Raw genomic sequence first — 25,579 nt, 5'->3', positions numbered from 1 at the left:
TCTGCCGGGGCAACAACAACAATGTCTGCCTCCCAAGCCAACTTCCCCCGAGGCTGGGGATCCATCATGGCCAGTGTGAACCAGGCCTCTGCCTCATAACTGACTTTTGATCCCTGAATCTCCCCCTGAACCTGAGGAGAGCAGAGATCACGATTCAGCGGTGATTTTCTCTGCGCATCATCGGTTCCTCACGCATTGCGCCTTGGAACAGACGTGTTACCGATACCCCAGCCCGCATGGATTACAGAGTCCAGTCAACATCACCTTATCTTCCAGGGAATGTGGTTTCCCTGCAAACAACTGCTAAGCTGCTTCCTGGTAGATAGAGGATCTGAGCAGAGCTAAAGTGAGAGAGCCTCTCTGGAACTGCAGAGTAGAAGGGCTGAATGCCCCAAGGTCAGGAGGGAAGCAGGGAACAGAGTGGAGGAAGCGGTGCTTGTGAGGGAGAGACGAGGGGAGAGGAGATGGAAGGGTGAGCCTGAGTTAGGCTGAGATGTCTTCCGTCACTGTAGCCGGGAGGGGCTGTCTGAACCGATTACACTAACAAGCTTAACATGGACCATGGCACGGCCCAGCCAACAGCCTCGGTTACTGAACACGGGAGACACACACACACGGGACAAAACAGGAATTTAAGAGATGTGGGAAATAAATCACGAAAGGGAAAGTGAGAGAAACAGGAAGAGAGAAAGAGAGATTGAGAGATATTTGGCCTAGAGACTTAAAGGAGACAAAAAGAGAAAGAAGAAAGGCCGAAAAACGAAAGGCAGAATTAATTAAAACTTCAAATCTCTCCTTTGTCCAAAGTATACAGCTGTCCAAATTAACTGTATTTCTTTAAGTGTCAGGCTTTGTGTCCAGGACAAATTTCCCGGGGCACAAGTAAAGCAATCTTGAAAACGGTGGCCTTCTAACTAGAACTTTACCAGTATTAACCGATCTGTCTGCCATCCACCATTCTACAAAGTCAAATCAACTGTTGTTCTCCTATGTCATCATTAGCATACGTCACTTCTGTATTAACATAGGCATTGTGCTGTCTTTGAAGCCAGAACCCAGTGTGGACAGATGGCTAAGGCCACTTTAGCCCTTCAAATCCCTTTGTGTGCTCCTCCACTCTGCACACCAGCCCCTCACCAGCCCTGCATGTTACCAGTCTACTTGTCAAGACCTGGGGGGGGTTGGGGGGTTCTTCTGGTGTCAATGAATCTAGGGAAACATGGATGGCAGGAGACTAAAGTGGTTTTGCAGTTGGAGATACATCAACATTCACTTTTTCATTCGAGGCAAGTTGAGTCCCATCCTGTGGGCGCTAACTAAGGCATTTGCAATTGGGGAGGGGGAGATGCTGGGAGTCCAGCCGCAGACGATGGAAAACTGGAGGGGAGGTGGGGGGTGCAGTGTGGGACAGTGTTGTTCTGACAGGCAGGTGTGAGGACTCGGAGGTGTGAACGAGGGATGAAGGGGATGACGAGACAGGAGGAGGAGGAGGTCTGGGATATCTGGAGCCAAAGGAAAACTACTCTTTCTTTCTTATTCATTTAACCCCCCCCAACCCCCCATATTCCCCAGGGGCATACACTGTAAACTCCTAGCACACTTATAAGGTGCCTTACTAAGAATAATTATGTAACATACATTAATCTGCTGTTTTACCCATGTAGCATATTGAGTGTGACATTGTGTCTACTTACTACAAGTCCAAATGTAATATTAATGCCCCCCCCCCCCCGAATATTCATATGTCAAGAGGGGGTGAGGAGGGGCATGAGGGGTAACAGGGCTGTGCAGATCACGAGGGAGGAACACTGACACTATCTCACTCTCGCTGTGTGCCAACCTTGTCTCCTGAAATAGATCCCCCCCAAACCCATCTTGCCTTTCAGCTCAGTGCAGCTGCGAACCCACAATGCACTTGGTGTCAGAATGCGTTTCCGATGCGATATTCCCCAGCGAGAGAGAAACCTCTGATACACTCATAGTGAGCTGTGTGGCTGCAAACCCGGCCGTCTCTATATTTAGGAGAGACCCAATTAACATCCATGCCATGAACGACTGGCATGTTTACTAGGACCAATTGGTAGACTTGAGTGTGACTACTACAAACTTGAAGTTCACGCACGCGCAAACACCACATCCTACAGGAGCTGCAGCTACTAGGATACTGGGAAAGTGATCTTTCAACCAGTCAACCAGCCAGCTAGGCCCACAGGAAGTTTGTCCCCCTCCACAGAACAATAGGCCTGTGGAAACAGCGCTCCTGCCACACAAAGGGAGAGCAGAGGGGAACCACGGCTAAAATAAGCAAGAGCCCTGGCGTAGCCTTGATGTGGGTCGCACTCTAGCCACAAGCTAGGCAAATAAAGAAGCTCCATAGACGCCGCCGGTGACAACATGTTGAATCAATCACAAGCACGTTGGCGCGGTGACAGTTGCATCTGAGTTCTAAATTAGTATGAGAAGATGGATGGCGGCTCAGTGGGACAGAGGACTGTATCGTCATGGGGACAGGCTAGGAAGATGCACAAAGAAAGGGAAACGGTGATGTTGGTCTCATAACAAAAGCTCTAGAATCAATTTCCCTCAATAGCTGGCAATGAACAGCAGTGAAATGATAGTTCAGCACCCCGACTACTTAAATCACCCATAGCAAGGTCACAAAAGGGGCTGGTCATGATATCCACACGCAAAGGCCAAGAGCTTGAAGGCCTATGCTATTCTGACAGGTGGTGGAGACCCCAGATCCTGTAATCAGCTAATCATGTCTGTAGACAGACTTAATAAATCCACAGCTGAGTCACTATATCTGAATGATTTCATCAACTGCAACAATGACATCCCTACTGAAGGAGCCCATTACCTTGGTTTTATTGCCTTCACACTGGATCTTAAGAACCTATCTAACAGATATACAAGTACCAATGAAAGCTGGGGACACTCTGGCCTTGTACTCTTTAATCCTTACCCAATGGGTGATGGCCCAACTCATTTTGCCTCGCTGTTAACTTGTGGCCCAGTTCTAATTAATACACAGACAGATGCTAGGGGAATTGGGGTGATCTGTGAGGGCAGCAGACAGAAAGACATATGGATGGGGTGGGGAGGATGCTTGTCACTGTCATCATAGGCCCAACGGTGCGCAACAGCCCTGAGGGCAACACACACACAGTGTACAGTAAGGCCGCATTGATATAAACACACACACAGACATTCAAATGCATAAAACAGGGATAGTCTCCATAACACCCCAGACCAAGCGAATCCACAAGAGATCAGTGCTGCCTAAATGCCTGAAATCCTACCTCCCAAAGAGAAACTTGAAGCTTGTCTGATCACACATTCCACATTCACAGTGTTCTCAAATCAGCTGACTCGTCTCATCGGTCAAAGGAGCAATCACAGCTCACTCACTTCAGATAGTTTGTTTTAAGCTGTTGTCCACACATATGCACACACTGAACTTTGATCCAGGGACTCTGCGATCCATGTGTTACTCTACTTCATAACAGTGTGATGCAACAATTCAGCCTTGACTGCTTAGGGAAGGTAGCACAAGCAGAATACATACATCTTAGCCCCATTTTACATAGTTCTAATGTTCTACAGGAAAAGTCCCAATTCAGCCACGCATGAACATGTCTGCTTAAAGGAATGTGTATAGGGCTGCAAACAAATTGAAAACACACTGCAAAAGAAAACCCCGCAATGTTCATTATATCTAGTCCCTGAGTGTAACCCTATGAGTCTGGGGTTTGGGAGCTAGCAGTCTGAGATGTGTGTGTGTGTGGGGGGGGGGATTGATGATATTGTTTTGTGCTGTGGAGACTGTGCACTTTGCTCTGTTGGTGAAGCAGAACTGCAGGGGGACGCGACCCTCAAATCAATTCTGCACTATTGAGGAGAAGTGGAACGCCTCTAGACTGCCAAGACTCAAATTAGTCAAGGAAGCATACAAACCGATGACCTGAATGAACCATCAGTATGACAACTTTAGCTAGGGCAATGATAAAAACTCATCCTGTTTCAAACCTTATGCTTTCTGAACTCAGTCATCCATCAATATTTTTAATTGGAGTTCCATATAAACGCTCTTATTTTTTATAAATCCCTGTTATGTATATATCATGAGTATTTGACTATTATGTTAAACTCGTAAGCTATCTGTTTTATGACAATGAATGTAATCAATCCTGTCAACGCAAGGGTGTTTTGGAACGCAAGTACTGCAACGTAAACAAGCCATATAGTCATCTCGCTTTTTTGAAGGGTCACTAAATAGTTTGTTCTGGTTTCAAACTAGGTTTGGGTTACATAGGCTGATACTCAGTAGAGGATATGAAGGCATTGATAGTAAAGGTTTTGTTCAGTCCTCTACATGTTTTTTTAAACCAACCATAGCATATTCATAATTATCTGTAAAGTGCTGTTTCTATGTGAAATTCGTTATCGATTAATCAAAACATAACCTTACCGGCTAATTCGTCGGGTTCCAGTCCAGTTTCGGTGTCTATTCCGCATATAACAAAGTAGTGAGCGAAGCGGCAAGGCGCCGCTCCGGACCCAGTGGTGCTCCCACTCATCCTGGCTTTCTACTCGTTCTCTGTTCCTACTTCTCCCAACGAAACATCTCCTTCACTGTAAAATACATTCGTGGTTGTAAATACGTGTCTGTCAAGAGAATGTGTTGTAATGCGCGTCTCTTTTTTACGGTGTTTAGTTTAATGTAGAAGGTTTGCTAATGACCAGTTTCCGACCGCACTCACCACTGACAATACTATTCGATTAAAGGAGCGCGCGAGTGCCTGTTTGCCTCACTGCCTCGCTTCGGATCTTTGAGGGCGGTCGCTCGCGTGGCAGGGCGGTACTTTTAAATAATCTGTAACACCTCAAACAAACCTGGTATTCGATGCCCCTACAAATAGCATAGATGACCACTTGGCCACAGTGTAGGCTGGTTTAGTAGGCTATTTGAAGATTATTTGTTCACGTTTCTATGGTAATCCTAGCCTATAGCCTTAAGGAAAATAATAACGCCTATTTCGTAAAATGGCTTTTAAGGGCATAAATTATCTAACAGTGGCGGTTCTAGATAAATTTTACTGGGGGGGCCAGGGGAAGGGGGTAGTGTTTAATCAGAGTGGCACATAAAAAACAGAAACAAATGATAGCTATATAAACATTAAATACTTAAATTTGCTTTACATTAAAATCATACAAAATGCTGTGGCTCTCCCTCTTCCAGCTCCAGAAGCTCTTCCAACTTCTTAATTTACTGGGGCAAAAAAGGCCGCAATGTCCTTTCGTCGGTTCATGATGACTACTGGAAGAAGAAAACATGTAATTTTTTTTTTTTTTTTTTTAGTTTTCTTTTTATTTATTATTCAGTCAGCTCACGGGGGCCAAAGGGGGGCCAGGGACATTTTTACAGGGGCACTGCCCCTGTAGGCCCCCGTGTAGAAAACTCCCTGCTATCCAATCAGAAAGAGTGATATCACCTTACTAGAACTTGTTTACACTTTCCCACGTGCTGATGATAGCCTATGATTTAATGAAATGTTGTTAGCTGGGGCCTGTTTCATAAAAACTGCAAAAAAAAAGAATCTGGGATTTAAGTAGGCTACCAAATCTGACTTTATTTCTAACAACTCAGTTGGGGCTAAAGCGGTTCCATAAGGACCAATTGTAGTTCACGCAATCCGACTAATTCGAGTCAGATTCAAGTGGTCAAAAGGGTGCACTATAACGAGAGGGAGGCTTAGAATCATAGACTTATATATTAATAGACACAGCTACTTCTGTCTTCCAAGATGCCGTCCCCATTCATTTCTATGAAAAGTGACGCAGTGAGGCAAGCGAGAGCGCAAAACTGGACCGCGCCATCTTTACAGTTCTGGCTCTGCCGATCTAGCATTAAACAGTGGCTCGCTTTTTTCCTAGCTCCAAGACTCGTGCACGCTTGCAACTAGTTGTACACATCATACTTTGCGACAACCAGTCGCGAGCATAGACTTATATGGTCGCTAGCGTGTGAGTTAAGGCATCGCAGTGGCAGAATGGGGTACAAGTCCGACAAGAATCAGAGACATGATGCAAAATTTACGGAAATGTATGCCGTCCTGTAGAGTATTATTTTCACTAGGTTTTTAGAAATAGGGCTAAATAACACTATTCCAGATGGAACTCATGACATATGTTTTTTTTCTTTTTGAGTATGATTTCCAAAGCATTGTATCGGATTAAATAAACTGTTAAACTACACCTAACACCTAACACCTAGCTCTGTTGTTGTTGTCACCAGGCAAAGAATAGTTATTTTGTTAACAGAAATCTTCCATAATGCAGCCTTACCATAAGTTACTGTCAACTTTATATTCAAACAAAATGCCATGAAATTCACACTGCCTTCAATTAAAGATCAGTGTTAAAATGTGGCCTGTGTTTTATATGTTCAACCTACAAAACCAAACGCCTATGGATATAACGTGATCTAATAAGACTTAATAATAATGTAATAATGTAATAAAAGCTTGAGAAGTGTGATGTATATTATTGAACATTTGCCTTTGGAAGGGGCATATTAACAGAACTATATACAAGGCAGTTCCATCAGAAATTACTGGGGGTGAAACATAGAGTCACTTAGAACCTTCATTGTCCCACAAAAGCAGTCTGGCTTGATGACACAATAAAAAAAAGAATAATGGGTCTTTAACAAAAGCTTCTGAAGGCAATAGTAATATTATATAAATATACATAATTTCCTATTGTGGTTATCAGTTAAGTATTAATCTTTGTCTTTGCTCCAACGAAAAAACGTCCGTCTTTGCCTTCAACTTTGCTCCAACATGAAAACGTTCATGACAGAAAAATCAAATCTGTTTTAAAATAACGGGAATAAACTATATTAACAACATTTCATGTATGTGTGACAACCATTTGCTAAACTTGCTACAACAGGGAAGGCAGGGGCATTTCTACACGGGGGCCTACAGTGGGTAGTGCCCTTGTAAAAATGTCCCTGGCCCCCTGAGCTGACTGAATCTTTTTTTTTTCTTTCTTTTTTACACATTTTCTTCTTCTAGTAGTCATCATGAAACGAGGAATGGACATTGCAGTCATTTTTGCCACAGTTAATACAGAAAGTTAGAGAAACATATCAAGGTATTGAGAGAGCTGAGGAGCTGGAAGAGTGAGAGCCAGAGACATTTGTATGATTTTAATGTAAAGCAAAATTAAAGTATTTAATGTTTAAATATAATTTGTTTCCGTTCTTTTATGTGCCCCTCTGATCAAACACTGGCCCCCCCTTGGCCACCCCAGTAAAATGTATCTAGAACCGCCACTGGGCAGACAACTCAAGCCGTTTCTCCCTGTGCTCCTTCAATATAAGTCTATGGCTCATTCAGCTCCAGGTAAATCGGCAATCAAATGTGAACTTTTGTGCTCGTGCCCTGTTCGTATCCGCGAGCACATTTGCAGGCAACTTTTATTGATGTAAGCAAATACATGGGGTGCTAGTTTACCCATTTCGGACTGGTTTCAACTTAGCAAAAATCTGGAAAAATTATTCTATGAAAAAGCTAGTAGTATGAGCCAGGATCGAGAATCGATTTTTTTTGGGGGGGACAGATAGTTTTGTAGCCTGGCTGCCAGCCCAACTACTCCCCGCCCACAAAGAAATTTGGTCGGGAAGTTGGGTCTGGAGGGTCTGGTATTGGGAACAACTCAGCCTACATAAAACCAGGATCTGGGCGGACCAATGAAATTGCCAGGGCGGGCTTTATACAATGATGGACAGATGATCAACAGTAACGTAATCATCAACGTCATGAAAGAGCCCTTGGGTTGAATTCGTTTTCAACAAACAACATATTACATTGCTCTGATTGGTTGTAGGTCTATCCAATTGAGCGAAGAGGTATTTCTTTTACGAGTTTACGGTTGTTTACGGTTGAAACACGCCCCATAGTCACAGCCCAACGGAGAGTTTTCAGATTCATATTCTGACGAGTATGACAACGTCAGGCTAATAGTTTTGTAAATGTTGACTGGAGCAGAGAATGTCTAATTTAGAGAGAACTGCCACTCTCGGGAAACTTTCGGGTTCTGAACTGGTTGAAGTTCCATGTGAGGGCGCTAACGAGCGAGTGCAGAATGAATAGAGGTCTATGGAGCGATACCCCTCAAAATACACTTTTCTCAGGATGAAATATTTTGTCTAGTGATTTGAATTCTGAATTCGAAAGGGGAGGCAAAAAAAATACACACTGATGGCTGTTGGATTGTTTTAAAGTCGCCTTTCTGTTCTAAAAAGCTTTTGAAAATGTCATTGACGTCATACACATCGTACGACCAGAGCTACTGCTTGACGGCAAGCTCTGGTCACTTACTTTTTTCTCTCAGTGCATCGACAACACAGCTGACAGGTTAGGCTCTCCCTGTCAATACACGTGCTAGAAAGAGTTTTGGCTTGCTATGTTGTTGCTAATGTTGCTAATGCTCCGACATTCTGATTCCGCTTTGGATGCCATCAAGCGGAAGCTCTGGTCGTATCAGTCCTTCACTAACCAATCAGCATTCATTAGCAGAATGCTAGCGTGTTATGGGCAACAACGACTCACCATGTAAGAAATCAAAAGGACATAAGTACTCGTTCGTTCAACTTTCGACCTATAATCCATGTTGAACATGCACAAACTACAATCAAATCAATCAGGCGAAAGAGACAAATTTAGCCGTTTAGCTCCATAGACTCCCATTCAACATGCACTCGCTCGCGATCACCCCAAGTGGAACTCTGGTGGAACTGCAGCCAAATTCGGTACAATGGGGTTTAATAGGGAGTGGCAAGGCTCTCCTTAAACAGGCTCTGACTGGAGTTAATAGATTAAAAACGACCGGAAGAGCCGGATGTCTAACAAGAAATGCAATACCACCTACATCCACTAGGGCCGTTGCTTCACACCGAGGGGCGAGGGTCTGCTTAGAACATGGATCATATCGATCGTCCATGGCAAAACCGGGCATAATAATAATTTGATTGATTATAGTTGATTGAATTGCCTGTCATTGGGGAATGTCCTTCCTAAATATGATAAATAAGATTCACTGAAACATTATAGTTATTTGAATTGAATTCGAGACAAGTTTCCGTTTTAATGTATTTTGCTTCCCTCTGGTGGTAGAATTGTAACCATTTAGGCTACTCATGTTGCTGAGCTGTGGTAATCCGATGTATGAACAAGTGACGCAAATCTATTTATTTTTCACCACGTTGAAAAAGACAAAAGACAAACCTGACTTGGGTTTAGTATGTCTTTACAGTAAACCTGCACGCTATAAATGTAGTAAAAATGTCAAGTGGAAAATAAAATATAAAAAACATGCATTCTTCAATTATTAGTAAAACTGTGACTCCAGGTCACTTACAATGTTCACGCCACGTGCCTTAATTGTCCCCGAAAGAACGTTCTCTTTAAACTCATCCACCACCTCATCAAAATGACACCATGATTGACATAAACGATGGTTGAGGTCCTTTTTAATCGATCTGTACTTAATTGATTTGGTCCACTAAACAGATTTAAGGTTAACCAATAATATTTAAGTTGATTTTCTATAAATGTACATATTTTACTAATAGTGGTAAAAAAGTAGTGGGTTTTTGGCCAAGTAAGCCTTTATTTAAAATACATCTGATCATATGCATAATAATCTATAAACAATGTGAATCAACACAAGTGAAGCAGCAAACTTTGCAAACACAAAATGTATGTTGCTGCTACTTTTGGCTTCGAGTTAACACAGGTTCGTATATACTCTTTGACATTTCTAACATTCGATCGTTACATCAGACAAACAAAAAGATACTTGGTAGGCCTTCCCATTCAGAGGAATGTCATGTCTCGTCTCTGTATATGTTATGTCTATGCTTTCTTTGTTTCATGCGTGACCTGTGTCTGTCTATATTGGTCAACGACAGTTGTTATTAGCGCTCTATAAATATACATTAGATTATAATGGATTGAATTGTCTGTCATCAGGTGTCCTTCCTAAATGTGATGAATAAGATTCAATAAAACCTTATAGTTATTTGAATTGAATCAGTGAGTTTTCCATTTTAATGTAGTTTGCTTCCCTCTGGTGGTAGAATTGTAACAATTCACTCATTTTGCTGAGCTGTGGTAATCCGAGGTATAAACAAGTGACGCAAATGCATTCATTTTTCACCAGTTTGAAAAAGACAAAAGGCAAATCTGACTTGGGTTTATTATGTATTTACAGTAAACGTGCACAATAAATGTAGTAAAAATGTCAAGTGAAAAATAAAATATAAAAAATATGCATTCGTCATCTATTGGTAAAACCGTGACTCCAGGTCACTTACATTTTTACAAAATCAAAACATACAAAACATTTACGCAATATCAACAGCTGCACTCCTGTGAAATGTAAAGGACAGCAGCATAGTTTGTTTTCCAGTATTGTAGGCTACCATGTAATGTGGGCCTTAAGTAAAATCTAAACATGTTACATTCCGAGTCATATATCACAGTCGTGTCCAACTTTAAGACATCTTTAAGACAAGGGACTGCAAGTGGGGAACAGTAATATGCTGCACCCAAAGGTCCAAGTGTAATTGACAGCCAAGAAGAAATACTTGTCATAGAAACATCAACAACAACCCTTGTTAAAGTTTCTCAAAAGATTATAGACATGCCATGTCATAAGTAATGACATCAACATGGCACCATAAACAAAGAAGATTATCTCAATTGTAAAATAAACAAAAAAATCAATACAGAATCAGACAATCAAATATACAAAATAAAGAAATTATTTAGTAAGATAATGCAAGTGTCAACATAAAAAAGAAAGAAGTCTGCTTTCAGAAAAATGTTGAAAACATTGTTAAAATTAGGTTAGACTAGAGGTAATTTCTCCATCATAATCCTACCTGCTGTAGTTACTGTCATTTCAAGTTTCAGAAGGTCTTAAGGAAAAGCTAACGCTCTTTTGAACAAAATATAACAGTTTTTATTTAAACGGGAGTTACAATTGAGGCAAATCAAAGCAATCAAAAGCAAGTATAAGTGTGCATAAACCCCTATCATTTCATATGGGATTATTTATACTGATTTATACAGCTGATCTTAACTGCCATATCATTTTCTCCATTCTGAAAAACAAATCTATTCCAGGACTAGATCTCCTCATGTGATCTTTCCTTGCTTAGCTTCTGTGGGTCTCAAGTTCCTTAATTGGAGGTATTATTCTGACTTCCTTCCCCCTCCCTTATAGAGAGAACGAAAATGAGAACCTGCCAATTGTCTATTCTTGGGAGAATATATCCTAATAATACTTTCTAGTCTAGACTTTGTTTGAAGGAGACCGTTTTACACATTTTGAATTACTACCTATGGGATTCATTTGAATTTATCAATCAATTTAGCCACAACACTACTCATTGGTATAGTTTGAGTTCCGCACTTTAGTCGTCTTGCCTTCGGTGCTTTATGGTTTTTGACAATTCAACAGATGAGGTTGTGTGAGCCAATCGACCACCTTGTATTTTTGAAGGGGCCTAGATGGAGACAGAGGCCCAGAGGTCAATGGGATATGTTCAAATCAAGCAGTATGTTATGCCCACAAAAGACAGTGAAGGAAAATACATTACATAAAGAAGACTTGCCTCATATTACTTTTTTTTCATCCCTTGACCTTCTTTTCTGCTTCTCAGCCCACTTGTAACACCCTTCCATGGTGCTGCGCGCTGTGGAAAAAAGAGACTGTTCTCAATGATTGGGAAGTCACTTTGGTTATTTTGCTACGTGCACATTTAGGAACGCAACACGCCAAACTTCAACCCAAGTTTTGGTAACCCTTTATTTTGGATAGTCTTTCAATAGATTGAATAGATGCACCATGAACCATTAGAACAGTGGTTCCCAACCCTGGTCCTCGGGGCTCACTGTCCTGCATGTTTGAGATGTTTCCTGTTTATGACCGTTCATTTGAATCAGGTGTGTTGGAGCAGGGAAACATCTCAAACATGCAGGACAGTGGGCCATGAGGACAAGGGTTGGAAACCACTGCATTAGAAGACACTTGTAGCTGAGCAATTAACACCCTCCTTAATATATATTCTTAAATAATTTAAGCATAGAAAGACATCTACAGAGGACTATAAAAAAAAAGGGTAGCCCCCCCTTTTGTAAGAAATACATACGCAGTTTGTCTGCCTTGTGAGTGCCATGTCTTCTGCGTCGGGTGTCTTCCGGCATTTTGTGGTGGATGGCATTCGTCCATGACTTAGCCTGCAGCATACTCTTCTTCATCAGTGGGGTGACGTGCTCCTGGGAATTGCGCCTTGGTTTCTGTCCTTTGTCACATGGGATGGGTCCTTGTCTCCTCACCATTTCTAATTTTCTCTGCTGTTCTTTCTTGACATTTGCCTCCTCCCCCGCTTGCTGACTGAGGCTTAAGCTCTTCTTCTCTGGACTGGGCAGAGGGAAGGGGTCTTCTTCACTGAATCCTGATCGCCTTCGCCTCCTGAATGGAGTTATATAGAAGCTGCTCTCCCAATTGGAATGCAACTGCTTCTTCACTGAGCCCATCTGCTCTTCGGGGCTCTCGGGTGTGGGGGCAGCTACCATGGCTGTTCTGGGACTCCTCGGTCTTCTGGAGCCCTGGAATTTTGGTACATAATACCTACTTTGGGTTTGTACGGTCTTACGTTGGTCTTTGTAAGGCTCACATGTTTTCTTATCTTCCTTTGTATCCTGATACTCTTCACTCTGCTCTACCCTCTCTTTCTTCTTCTTAATAGGAAATGGATGGCCAGAGGACTTCTGCTTCGTGCTCATATCCTCCCTCCTCCTCTCTTCTTTCGTCCGTTTCTTCTCCTCTGCAGGAGAACAGGGGATGTCTAGACTTTGCTTTGTGAGCGACACAAATTTCCTTCGTTTGTCCCTGTGGAGCTGCATCTTTTGCTTTAAGTAATTGGATTGAGCTGTTGGGAAATGTTTGACTTTCTCTAGTGAGTTTTTGTTTTTCTTGCCATTCTTCCCCTTTGTCATACACTCTTTTTTCTGCTTAGATGAATTGGGGTAAGAGGACATCTGCTCATACATCCCCTCATCTCTTTGTTTACAGTTCTTCTGAACAGGAGATACATAATCGGATTTAAAGCTGGAGAACTTTGTCTTATCACTCTTATTTGTCTTTGTTTGCTCACTTTGTTTGTTTCTTTGCTTGTGTTTAAGGATGGGAAGACTGTATGGTCCAAGCTTTGTGGATTTTGTCTTCAAATTTGTCTTTGGCGTTTTGGGGAATTCCTCAGTCTTTTGAATGAGAGACCTGTTTGTTTTCTTCTCTGTTGAGGTCTGGCCCTTATGGAGTTTTGGTTCATGTGGTTTTCTTTTGTATTCCAGAGGAGCAGTGGAGGTTGACCCATCCCCTGCAAGGAGGCACTGGACCCCAGGAAAAAAGTGTGGGCCTTCACAGCCATGTTGCAAATCTTTGTACACAGGGTGGTGCTGCAACACTGTTGAATCCTTTTTACTGTCCTCAGTTGGGGATAGTTTCCGACATTCAAATGTTAGTCTTGCTGTCTTTGCTTTTTTACTGTGACTCACTGACACTGTGGAACCATCTGAGCTTTCTTCTGTCACATCGGAATATATACTTGTTTTACAGTACTCATACTGATGGTTAGAATTTGATTGAGAAGAGTATCTCCCTAGCTGTGGTATATTTATCCTTGTATCTTCACATTCAGAGGATTCTGTCTCAGACTGAGAATGGGTTGTATTGTGTGATGTTATGGAATCATTTGATGCATCTTCTATGCCAGTTGAAATTAAATGCAACCTTTTCTGAGAAACATGTTTCACATTGCATGGATTGTCCTCAGAATCAGAAGAACTTAGCCACTTCTTCCTGTTGATATTGGCCCTATTCCATTTAGTTAGATGTCTCCTCTTGGGAATGACAGAGCTGTCATCAGTCACTGTCAAACTGGACAGTACCTTCTTCTGGGGAACACAAATAACGTTGTCCATGAGCTCACTGCCTTCCATCTCAGACTCAGATTCTGACAGCAGTCTCCTTCTCCATGAGACCTTTGGTCTCTTTAGCCTTCGTTCCTTGCGAGACGCTGCTTTACCATGGCATGGAGCAGATACTACATGTTCAGAATCAGAACTCAATATGTCTTTTTTTGAATTTATCAATGCATTGATGGACTCAAACTTTTCTAAAGGAGAACTTGACATACAGCCCTCGCCAAGCTTCTGCTGTTGACCCTTCATCTCTGTAAAAGGCTTAGGTTCTCCCACTTCACGTTCATTGGTGACACCCAAGACAAGATGACATGGCCTGATGGGATGTGTGGGTTCTTCATGTGAATTCAGAGGTACCTTATGAGATTCAGACTGGTCATTAGGCTTCACGTTGATTTCCTCTCTCTCCACATGGTCAATGCACACACTGATGTCTGACAGGGACAACCCATCATTCGAGTCAGTGATTTCACTGGGTGAAAGGGTCTCTATCCATTCTCTGTTTGAATCCTGTGTCTTTGACTCCTGGATAACATCCTCATTGTCCTCTATGTCAGAAATTACACTATTATCTAACAAGAAGTATTCAGCCGGTATGATGCGAAGTCCTTTATCTTGAAACTCTGAGGAACTCTTTGTCAGGCCCTCAGTATGTAATAACAACTCAAAACCATCAGGAGTCTCAATGAGATATGAGGAGCAGGAGGACTGCAGGACTGCAGGTTCTTTACCTGTCCCCGATGATTCTGGTTCTTCTTGAGATGACAGAAGACTCAGTGTATCCTTGTGGTTCATAATTTGCTCTTCATTGAGCGAAGATTTTGTATTTCTTCCATTGATTCCAGAGAGGAGCACACTTGAGTCAATATGGCCGGTTGAGTTATCTTGGAGCTGGTCAAACACCTTCTTGGCAACCTCAGTGTTAAGGCAAGTTATTTTTATAGGACAGAGAGAGTGTGAAATACAGTCTTTTTCTGATGCTATGAGTGGCTCTATTTTGGTTACTGCCTCAGTTTGTGAGTCTTTTTCTTCATGCATTTCTACACCCATCTCTATGTTGATATCAGTCAGTGCCTCTTTCAGTATTTCTGTATTTCTTCCTGTCTGTGCTTTTGGATCTGTCTCTACCCCTGTTGGTGTGTAGGTCTGCATCTCTCTCTCGGCCTCCTCTCTTTCTGTTTCCGCCACTGTGTTAGTCTGTACCTCATGCTTTATAAATATAGTTTCTGCCTCTACTCCCTTTGGTATAAAATGCTGCAACCAAGCTACACCAGGATCATGGTCTATGTCATCTACACTCTCATTGACATTCAACCATGAAGACTTGTGCTCTGGAGTGTAGTTCTCATTGTGTCTGAAGGTGGTATACCTATCCAAAAACTCCTCTAGTTTTTCACCCTTAACGGCCTGGAGAATAACTGTATTCTCATCTTCTGAAAGAACGGGTAGCGCATCCACCATGTCTTTTGCAAGCTCACGCTTGTTAAAAGTCAGTAGGTTTTGAATATCCCCACCCCAAAAAATATTCAATAGAGCATCTTTTACATTTTCTTTGGTTTCCTTTGGAGTGATTAAACTCTCAAACTCATCGATCATCTTCCTTAGTTTGGATAGTGTGTATTGAATGAAAGAAACACTTGAAATATCCATAACACTCTCCTTGGCTTCATCTAAATTCCCCTGCCTAACACAAGTACTATCTTTACTCACAGTGGTCTCTTCAACAGGCACTAGTCCAATTGCAGTAAAAGGTCTTCCATTGAATAAACTATCACTGTTCTCCAACACGCTTTTAAGTGCAAACTCATTTTTTACACCACTTTCTGGTTGCCTACTCTCCTTGTCAACGACTGACAGCTGTTCACTTTCATGAACTTTAACCCCTGACACTGTAGGCTCATAGGATACCTGTCGTTCAAGTGGAGTAACCACAGCAACTGGTGGAGGGACAATAGGGCCTGTCTTCACTACCATACACGGAGAGTTGGACTGGATCTCTACACACTGAGGGGAGACCTCATCTCTACAATCCTTTGTGCTTTTTCCTGGTTGTAAAACGTCCATTGTCTCCACAACAAAATCTTGACCGGGGTTGTGTTTGTTTAAGTTATATTCCCCTTGGAGTATTGTCTCAATCCTTCGTCTAAACCACTTTTTAAATTCCATCAAGGTGATGGAGATCATTTGTTTTTCAGATACATCCTTGGACCCCTCCACGGGGGAGGGGTCCAATGTGTCGGAGGGGGCCGAATCAGTGACAGCACAGACAGGAATTGAACATCTGGGTTGTGCAGTGGCTGAAACCGACACGCTATGTCCAGGTGTGTCACTGTCTGTGGGAAAGTGCTGGCTGGAAAAGCCACTCTGTTTGGACATAGTGCATACTGACGATGTCCTGGGAGAAAGCTCTTGACAAACGGGGTCTTTTTCAGTGTTTGGTATCTTCACGTCAGGCTTGTTATTCCTTAGACAACCCATGTCAGCCAGCTGCAGCAAATCACTCGGATCCTCCTGCGAAGGCGGTGCCAACTTTCCAGATGTCTTATCACTCTGAACCCTGTTGACAGAGTGAGTCTTCAGAGAACTTCTGCTCAAAGTTGAAACATTACTCTTCTCTGTTACACAGGAGCTAGTGTTTAAATCAACAACACACCGACTTCTTGAACGTGTCCTTGACGGTCCTCTGACAGGTCCTCTGAAATGTCCCGTAGGAGGCTCGTTTGAAAAATGATGCCATCTCCATTTAGATGACTGTGATTTCACATGCGCATTCCATTTTTCTTGAGTGGTCCAGTTCCTCTGGCTGGAACAATGGGGATGGTTGCTCCATCCTGAAACTGAATGGAGCATCTGTCCAGTGTGATGCACAGTAAAGTTTGGCAATCTCTGATCATATGGTCCAGAGATATTGTGCCATCGTAATGAGGAGTTTTGGAAAGTTCTAGTGTCCTGTTGATATGCATGAAAAAATGGCGTCTCAGGGTTTGGTTGATACCTCACTGGGACATCTCTGTAGAATTCATGGTCTGCTGTTCTGCATGGTCCCCGGTTCCACTGGTTTGCATTCTCATTACGGGACCATTGATCATAGTTTGCATTCTCGTTACGGGACCATTGATCATAGTCTTGGAAAGATATTTCCCTGTTGTCTAATAGGCGTCTGTCCCTGTTGTTCCACTCCCCTGATATGGGATGTCTATGGCCTGTCGCCATGGAATACTCATTTAACGCAGGAAGCATTTTGGACAGTGAACACACTGTTCAAAAGGTTGATAAGCCAGTTTGCTCTTCCATCTGAACAATAAAGAAAGGAAAATATTATATAACCATTGATATGATGTGTTTTTAGCTTGGCACCTTTGTAGTGTAGGTCAACCTTGGTCCTCAGGGCCCGTTGTCCTGCATGTTTTAGATCTGTGGTTCTCAACCCTGGTCCTGCATGCAGGTCCTAAGGGACCCCCTGCCCTAACCCTATGTTTCCCTGTTCAACAAACCTAATTCAAATGAATGGTCTTTACAAGGCTTCAGCATTGTTAGATAACGATCCATTCATTTGCATCAGATATGCTGGAGCAGGGAAACATCTAAAACATGCATGACAGTGGGCCCTGAGGATCAGGGTTGAAGACCACTGGTCTAGGTCATAAGTCCCCCTGATGATGCCACTCAGTTTCTTTATGCCACACAGTTATAGATAATATACACATTAGTGTGCGTCATCTAAGAAGATGGAACATACTATGTAAGCTGAACAGAACACTACTGTGCCCAAACTGTATGAATGTAAGCTATGGCCATTTTTGTACTTATGTCCACTATTGTACCTTACTAGTAGAGGAGGGGTCTTTAAAACAGTGTTAAGAAGAGGAGCAGAGCAAAGGTACAACTAGTGGCTCCAAGGACCAGCTCAGTTTTGGTAGGCTACAGCAGAGGGTGTTTTGGTAAAAGTGTGAATGTTTGGGTAGGCCTACAGTGTGTGTTTGGGAATACTTGTTCCATCTTCTTAGATGCACATTAATGTCTATATTATCTGTAACTGCAAGGCATTTAAGCCATTTCAGCCATGATTGAATATCAATATTTCCTGCTCCTCTTGACAATGCTACAGGAAATAACGTTTCCTGCAATGATTTAAACTAGGCCCATTGTTTCATTATCTTGATAAAGTGATCCTGTTACCTTGGGAAAACAACCAAGTAATTTGGAGAATTACATATATAAGCGAGATCTCAGGAAAATCTAAATAAAAAGACTAATAACTTAACGATAAAACTGAGTAAATGGGCTACAATGTGGACTATGTATGGGCTCTTAGGACATCCGTACGATGTGCTAAAATCGCCTTCAATATATTTTTCCAGATAGATGGACTGTCAGGCAAGCTTGGCAAGGGTAGCCTACTTAAACATTGTACGGTGAAAATTAACTATTAAGTTGGTTTCGGTTTCCTCATAGCAGAGCCGTAATCATAATATATATTAGGGGGGACACCCCCCTCCCCCAATATTCAAATCTCGTCAAAACGTCCCCCCCAATTAAAATGAAAATAGAAATACAATAAAAATGTGCCACGCTGCGACAGGCAAGCACACACCCTATCCGAAATCATCCTAAAAAATGTAATAACTAAACGTAAAAAAAGAAGGAAAGGAAATCTCCCCAGCAGATTTCGTCCGTCCCGTCCCCCCCCCCGCATGTTGACTCCATGGCTACGGCCTTGCCTCAGGCACTTCCTCAACTTTTTACTTAGCAATGCAAATCTAGACACTGGAACCTACACAATTAAACGCATTGAATGGCAACGATTTATGTAGGAACTATACTTTGTAGTGGCTGAAGAATGACTGTTTATTAGGCCTATTAAACTATTTTGTTTCTTATTGTTTTTATTTATGAAACCATATCAAATATTTTTAGTAACAGTTTTAGAAAAGCAATATGCCCCGCGAGCCTCTTGGGGCTTATTGCTTAACTCTGTTTACCAATTCCTAAACAGTATTTGAACAGCAACACGTCTAAATACTTTCTTACCTTATTTATCTAAATGAAAATACTTACACGTGGTCGTCGCTGTCATTCGTAAAATAAATTATCTGTTGATAATTTGCTACCCAAGGTCTAAAATCATTTAAAAAACGTTTTAAAATCCAGCGCGTTTGACGAGCGTTACTGTTGTTCTCGGCAATGAAGTAATGCAGGCTATTGTTTTGTATTTCACCTCACTCAACTCCGCACGAGAAGATTTCATCCAATGGACCAAAACCCTACGGGTAGATTGGGGTTGATCCAGCCCCTAGCCACACCCAAAATTGACTCCACTATTCAGTTGACAGTGAATATTTCGATGTCATTATAATATACGAACAATTTAATTCAGTCCTTCCCAATGAACATGCAGCTTGAACCGCTTGGAATGGGGTACCGCCGTACCATAAAATCTATGTCTTGATTAATTATCAAAGTTCAAAAAGGAACTCAGCAGAGTCTGATGAAGAAAGTTTATTGAACTTCAAAGAGTAAAAACAGCAACAGACAGTGAGTCGTTCCTGGGTCTCAATTGTCTGCACAACCTCCTGTTATATACCCTTGAAGCCTGTATACCAGCTAAGCCCCAGACCCATTTCTTTTTTTAGCAATATGTAATTGGCCAAAACCCAGGTCACATGTCTGGATTTTGACATGAAACACAAGTGTTGTTTACCCCAATTTTTTCAACCACTATGCCAAAGCTATCTTACCTCTTAGCAGCTGGGCCTATGCGTTTGCACATTTACACAGTGACAAGATCAGAATTAGAAAGAGCTTTATTTGCCATGTAAGTTCACACAAACAAGGAATTTACTGTGGCAGGAAGGCGCATACGATAAACATATAAGAATCATTTTAAAGTAGAGAAAGTATAACAGTCTAAATAATTCTAAAACAATTCAATACAATGTAAAATATAAAATAAGAGCAATAAGTGAAATATTACTGTTGATGGACTTAATGACATGGGAGTCCTCAGACTGTTATGATGAGGTTTTGGTCCTGATGGACCGCAGCTTCCTACCTGAGGGGAATGGCTGGAACAGAGTGTGTCCAGGGTGGGAGGAGTCGGCCACAGTCTTTCTTGCTCGCTTCAGGGTTCTCGAGGGAAGGCAGATTGCAGCCGATCACCTTTTCAGCAGTGTGGATGATATGCTGCAGTCTGGTTTTGTCCTTGGTAGTGGCAGCAGTGTTCCTGATGGAGATGGAGAATGGACTCAATGATGGCTGTGTAGAAGTGCACCATCATTGTTTTAGGCAGGTTTAATTTTTTTCAGCTGCCGCAGGAAGTACATCCTCTGTTGTGCTTTCTTGGTGAGGGAGCTGATGTTCAGATACAACTTGAGGTCCTGGGAGAAGATGGAGCCCAGGAAGCGGAAGGACTCCACCGTGTTGACTGGGGAGTCGCACAGGGTGATGAGGCTGAGTGGGGGTGGATTTCACAACCAGTCCACAACCATCCAGTTTGTCTGTTTGTGTGTCTGTGGCTCAATGATTTTGAGAACAAGGCAATGTATGAAGTTGAAATGTGTCTGGTGTATCGCTCATAACCCAAGACGTGCAGTGTAGAGATTTGTTTGGATGAGCAGTTCACAACAAATGTATATGCATTTTCACAATTCATTGCCATTAAAACAATGAGAGAAACAGATGGTGTTGTTTCTCTCATTGAATGATTTGATTGCGTTAAATTTAGGATGACTGCTTGATTAAGTCCAACCAGTGAGGGTTGGAGCCATGGGCCATGGGTTGTTGGCAATGACAATTCCTCCCAATTAAATCTTGTTGAGTGAAACGGTTTGATTGTTTTCTAGCAAGTGTCAACAGTGCAATGTTAGGTGGAAAATATGGGTGGGTCCGACGTACATTCTCAACATTACCTACATTACTTAGCTATATCCGAAGATGCCAAAATGAAATGACACAGGTAGACTTAGTGTAACATGAAAGGAAGAATTAATGCATAGCCGTAACTGGGAAACAATAGTGCAGATGGCATTGGGTGCTGACTGGGTTGTATTAGCTTTTCAGAAGGAGACAGGTCAGAGTAGTAGCCTGGCCTATAAAGAGAGAAGCAGACGCACTCCTAGTCAGCTGCTCCACAGACAACCTTGGTGTATTCCTGCTCTATAATAAACCTTGTAGCCTACTCGAGCAGTTCAAGACTGTTATTTGAATTTGTGTGGACATACACATCTTCTATTAAAGGGTGAGTAGCCTATTAGTTGCCCTGGGTTCTAGATTAATCTTCTAGTATCAATGCCTCGCAGCTATTTTCAGCTGTTCCAACCTCGCCCAGGACCAGCGCCAGGACAGAGCCAGATTGGCTCTATGATAGATTGTTCATAATGACATAGCCTAAGCTATATTTAAGCTTTTTTAAAAAAAAATAGTCTTTCTATATTAGGCTACGTGCTGGGGGCCATAAAAAAAATCCATGTAGGCCCAGGCTACTCCACTTTGATGATAAACTTTGCGTCGATCTTCAATATTCCAACATTTCACTGCTGGTTTGTGATGTAGGGTTTATGAGGGTTCAAATATGAGGGAGAAATTGTCATTGTCAAAAACAATTCCTGGCAATGCGCTGTGAATTGTGTCAAAGTATAAAAGTCGAAGTGCTGGCTTTTAAGAATTAATCGTCGTCTTTAACATGGATATTTTTGTTTTTTTCGTCATGTTATCTTTTCTCTGCTTGTGTTCTATGTGATGTATTTTTAATTTATTTTTAGGTTTTTGTGTTCATGTATTAATATGATGTGAGGTCCAGTTACCAGTGTGGCAAAGTATAAATGGCTACAGTTGTCTAAAAGCTTCACAGTAAACGGTAGTTGTTTTATACATGTTCTGAACAAGCTGACAGGATGGAGACAAGACTTTTTGGTTCCCCATGGGGAAGCGGAAGTCTGTCACTTTTGAATGTCAACTAGTCGGTCTAAAGCTTGTGGAAAGTTCCATGCTTTGTTTACAACAGTGTTTGACACCTGCTCCTCATACATGCAATGCAAAGATCAAACAAACAGCTTATTTGAGGCATGTTAAGGCAATTAAGGCATGAAATTAAGACAAACAGGAATATTCCTTGGGTGTTCCGCTTCTGCTTAACCACATTTGGGTGCAGTGGTTTCTCTTCCTCAGAGCGAAGATGTCATACACAACAGTATTCTTTTCAGCCAGTATAACAACTTGTTCAAATATTGCCAACAATGGCAAGTAGGACCTTCCAATGATATAAACAAACTGTGCCCAGTAAATAAATATTCTGTGGAATCTATATTTGATCTTGTCTATTCCATTGTAGATAAGGTTGTCTGTAACCCATTGCTGTATTCATCTGACCACTCTGCCTTGACTGGTTAGATGATCCGAACTCATTCCAATCAACCAAGTCAACCCTTTTTGATTGTCGTTCATCTTTCCAGCCACCGATTTACATCATCCTAACAAGTGTATAAAGGCCCAATATGGGGGATGGGAATGAGGGGTAAGTGGATGTTATGTTGTAATTCCTGGAATCTTTTGAAATGCTGTTAGGTGTGAGGGAATTCCTTCACTAATACCTGCTATGAAATTTCTGTGGAATCACGTTTTCAGACAGGTTCAGGAAATGTTAGTTCTTTATTCAATGGTTTCATTCAGCAGTTCGTAGAGCATAGAACAGAGCATAGCAAAACGTTGTGAAGTCTTCTCCATGTTACAACAGTAAATATATAAATGTATGACATACTGTTTACACCCTCTCTTGGCAAGGCACATAGTAGAATCTCCAATTCCTTTGTCAGCTAACTTTCTTGTTTCTCTCACAAAATACAATTTTTATTTCCTCAGTAGGAAGTGGTCTAAATAATTCTTTTTGGCAGAAGAACTCACAACAGGACAGGAGCCTTGTGCTGTTCAGATCTCTGACGCTGTCGGCAAAAAACATTGTGGTGGTATCTCTGAAGAAATAAAAATGGGTAAGATATCTTTCAAATACATGTATTATCGAACAAACAATTGAACACAGAAACAACCATCTTCAACACAAACATAAGACAATAACACAAAACCATCTGGCCATGAATCAGATGGGATCAGAAATAGCGCACTCCCAAACAGGTGTATCACAAGTTCTGATGCCTAACCTATCTTCAGCTTCGATTTTTAAAGGAGTGCCCCAACAATGGATTGACCACTATCTCAAGTGACCAACTTCAAACATTTCCCTTTTTGGTTTATTCATGCCTCCACAATGGTCACTGTCTCCACTAAGGTCAGAGGTGACATCTGCTGGCTAACTCTCCCCTGCATAGCTCAACCAACTTGTCCTCCCGACCCAGGAAACACATTCCACAAGTGATGGCAGAGTAAATCCCAAACTTAAACAAACCTTTATACCACATAGGCAGAACTATTTCTCAACCCTTGCATGCAGCTGGACACAGCCGAGAACAGCTGGGAAAAGTAAAATCAGCAAAACACCTCCCTGACAACCAACCCTAAAACTGATTCACTCCATTGTCGCAGGAGCCTAAATCTGATGACCTGGATAAGCAAACATTAAATCTGCAAATTTATCAACTTTAACATGCATATCTCGCCAGCCTGTCTAAATAAATTGGGCAAATAGAGCTTTGAACACATACAAAATAGCTTTATTAAATGTCAGGTCTCTGTCAGGAATTTTTCTTTTTATCAATGATTTTATTGTTAGGCACAAACCTGATTTTTTGTTTTTAACTGAAACTTGATTAGACCAAGATAATAGTGCAGCTGCTCTTATTAAATCAACATCTCCCAACTTCAGTTTCATGAGTGAAACAAGAGTGCATAAGAAAGGAGGTGGAGTTGCTATTTTATTTTCTGATTCTCTTCAATGCAAGCAGATGTATTTTGGTCATTTTACTTCCTTTGAATATGTGGCTCTGAATTCAGACCTAAATACTGTGCAACTTTTGAGTTTAGTGAACTGCTGTGTATACTCTGTGCATTGATTTAATTGTGTTGTCATTGTTGGCGATTTTAATATCCATGTTGATAATCCCCAGGACAGAGGGTCTACAGAACTATAACTATGATCTGACTCAGCATGTAACAGGTCCCACCCACAACAAGGGGCACACTGTAGACCTAATCATCACCAAAGGTCTGAACATTTCCAAGGTTGCTGTGACTGATGTTGCACTCTCTGATCATTTCTGTGTTTTCTTTGACAGTGCAATGTCCCTGCACATAAATGTCCAAACCGAGGTTGTGACAAAGCAATACATCACTGTCAATTCTAAAGTACAATTAACACAGCAAGCGTATTTTTAATAGTGCTCATTAATATATATTTTTTTACAGTACTTTTAATGTTATTAGCAGGAGAAATAAAGGTGTTGGCATAGTAACAATGTCACAATGCATGATGTACATTTTCATTGGAATTTCATAATAAACCACATCATGTTGTTTCTTTCCTCATGGTTTAATGAAATTGTACACTTTGTTTTGTGATAGAGTATGTGTCTGTTTCTGTTTGTGTTTATTTGACAACTCAAAGACAGCACTGCAAGGACAACCAACAGACAATTTCTCCTCATGTCAAGTTTCACAACTGCTGACAGGAAGTGGTCAGAGGTCTCAGGTCACATGATCTGGGTGACGGGGCACTTGTTGGGCTCGTCCAGGAAGAGGGTCTGGTATATGTGGTTGTAGAAGTCTGGGTGGTACAGGCAGGCCCGGCCGCAGTCTGGACTGAAGTTGACCTCTAGGATCTGAGGCTTCATCACACGTTCACCTGGGGGGGGGGATTCTGGGATTAGTCATGGTCTCTCGACAAGTGATGTATGGGTCTTCATGCCCTTCTACATGAAAGGGCTTCTGGATTGTGGAAGTTTATGGAAAGTACATTGCTGTGGCATTCAGGAGTTATTACAAATTACTGAAACAAGTGACCACCGGCCCGCTGGCATGCCAACAATGGTCTCACACATTAATGTGGTCCTACATGTACATTAACACTTATCGGCACCTGTCACAAACCGGCAAGAGATGTTCTTACCAAAAAGTAGGTCACATTAGGTTCTGTATGCTACTAGGTCATGGAATGGGAATATCTCTGTCAAGTTCTTTCTCTCTTTGCACTGAGCAGGTGATGAAATGTATTGTTAACTATCATTTCTGATATCCTCATTTGTTTTATACTTGTCCTATGATAAATGTTTTTCTTTTGGCAAGTGGAGATTCTGGCCATGTCGCCCACCCCTATCACGGTATGAGTAATGTTATCACGGTTACGGTATATATCACGGTATAGTAATTTTTCTGTAAATTCAATTAAGAAATGGTACAAAATAACCATATCCTACTTCATCATCACACTCCATTATTTATTACAAACAAAAACAACTGCCTCACATGAGACAACACTTCAGTTAAAAACAAAAGACTCAAAGTTATGAGTACGAGCGTTCCGATTGGCTGATGCGCAGTCATGCCATCTGCGTGGTGTAATGCCCTCCGAC

General features: G+C 41.7%; 3 protein-coding genes and 1 long non-coding RNA gene across 10 annotated transcripts in view; 1 reads left to right on the top strand and 3 right to left on the bottom strand.

The window, feature by feature from the left end:
- The window catches only part of dennd5b (DENN/MADD domain containing 5B), a 57,535-nt gene extending 52,712 nt beyond the window's left edge, over positions 1-4,823 (bottom strand). For 5 of the 6 annotated variants that reach the window (XM_084701108.1, XM_084701103.1, XM_084701105.1 and 2 more), the window contains exon 1: positions 4,472-4,757. In XM_084701108.1, the coding sequence (XP_084557234.1) occupies positions 4,472-4,580 (109 nt within the window). In that variant the 5' untranslated portion in view covers positions 4,581-4,757. The other variant, XM_084701104.1, reaches the window with a different exon arrangement.
- Positions 4,824-10,252: 5,429 nt separating this feature from the next.
- LOC146276859 (uncharacterized) lies at positions 10,253-19,669 on the bottom strand. Its single transcript, XM_084701102.1, has 4 exons — positions 19,122-19,669; positions 12,230-17,357; positions 11,693-11,773; positions 10,253-11,584 (listed from the first exon to the last, which is right to left on the bottom strand). The coding sequence occupies exons 2-3, from the start codon at positions 17,301-17,303 to the stop codon at positions 11,694-11,696; spliced, it is 5,154 nt and encodes a 1,717-aa protein (XP_084557228.1). The 5' UTR covers positions 17,304-17,357; positions 19,122-19,669; the 3' UTR covers positions 10,253-11,584; position 11,693.
- A 140-nt stretch (positions 19,670-19,809) lies between these two features.
- Positions 19,810-24,536, top strand: LOC146276858 (uncharacterized). Its single transcript, XR_014762419.1, has 2 exons — positions 19,810-19,878; positions 20,369-24,536. It is a non-coding gene; the product is annotated as an uncharacterized LOC146276858 (long non-coding RNA).
- Positions 24,522-25,579, bottom strand: part of ttll12 (tubulin tyrosine ligase-like family, member 12) — a 40,675-nt gene continuing 39,617 nt past the window's right edge. For both annotated transcript variants that reach the window (XM_084701112.1, XM_084701113.1), the window contains one exon: positions 24,522-24,852. In XM_084701112.1, coding sequence (XP_084557238.1) covers positions 24,701-24,852 — 152 coding nt within the window. In that variant the 3' untranslated portion in view covers positions 24,522-24,700. The remainder of the gene's footprint in view (positions 24,853-25,579) is intronic.

This window comes from Hypomesus nipponensis, chromosome 7 (genome assembly GCF_054491055.1).
Source record: "Hypomesus nipponensis isolate SF chromosome 7, ASM5449105v1, whole genome shotgun sequence".
NCBI lineage: Eukaryota > Metazoa > Chordata > Actinopteri > Osmeriformes > Osmeridae > Hypomesus > Hypomesus nipponensis.
The sequence above is the reverse complement of the archived record's forward strand: the minus strand, read 5'-3'. Positions and strand labels throughout refer to the sequence as shown.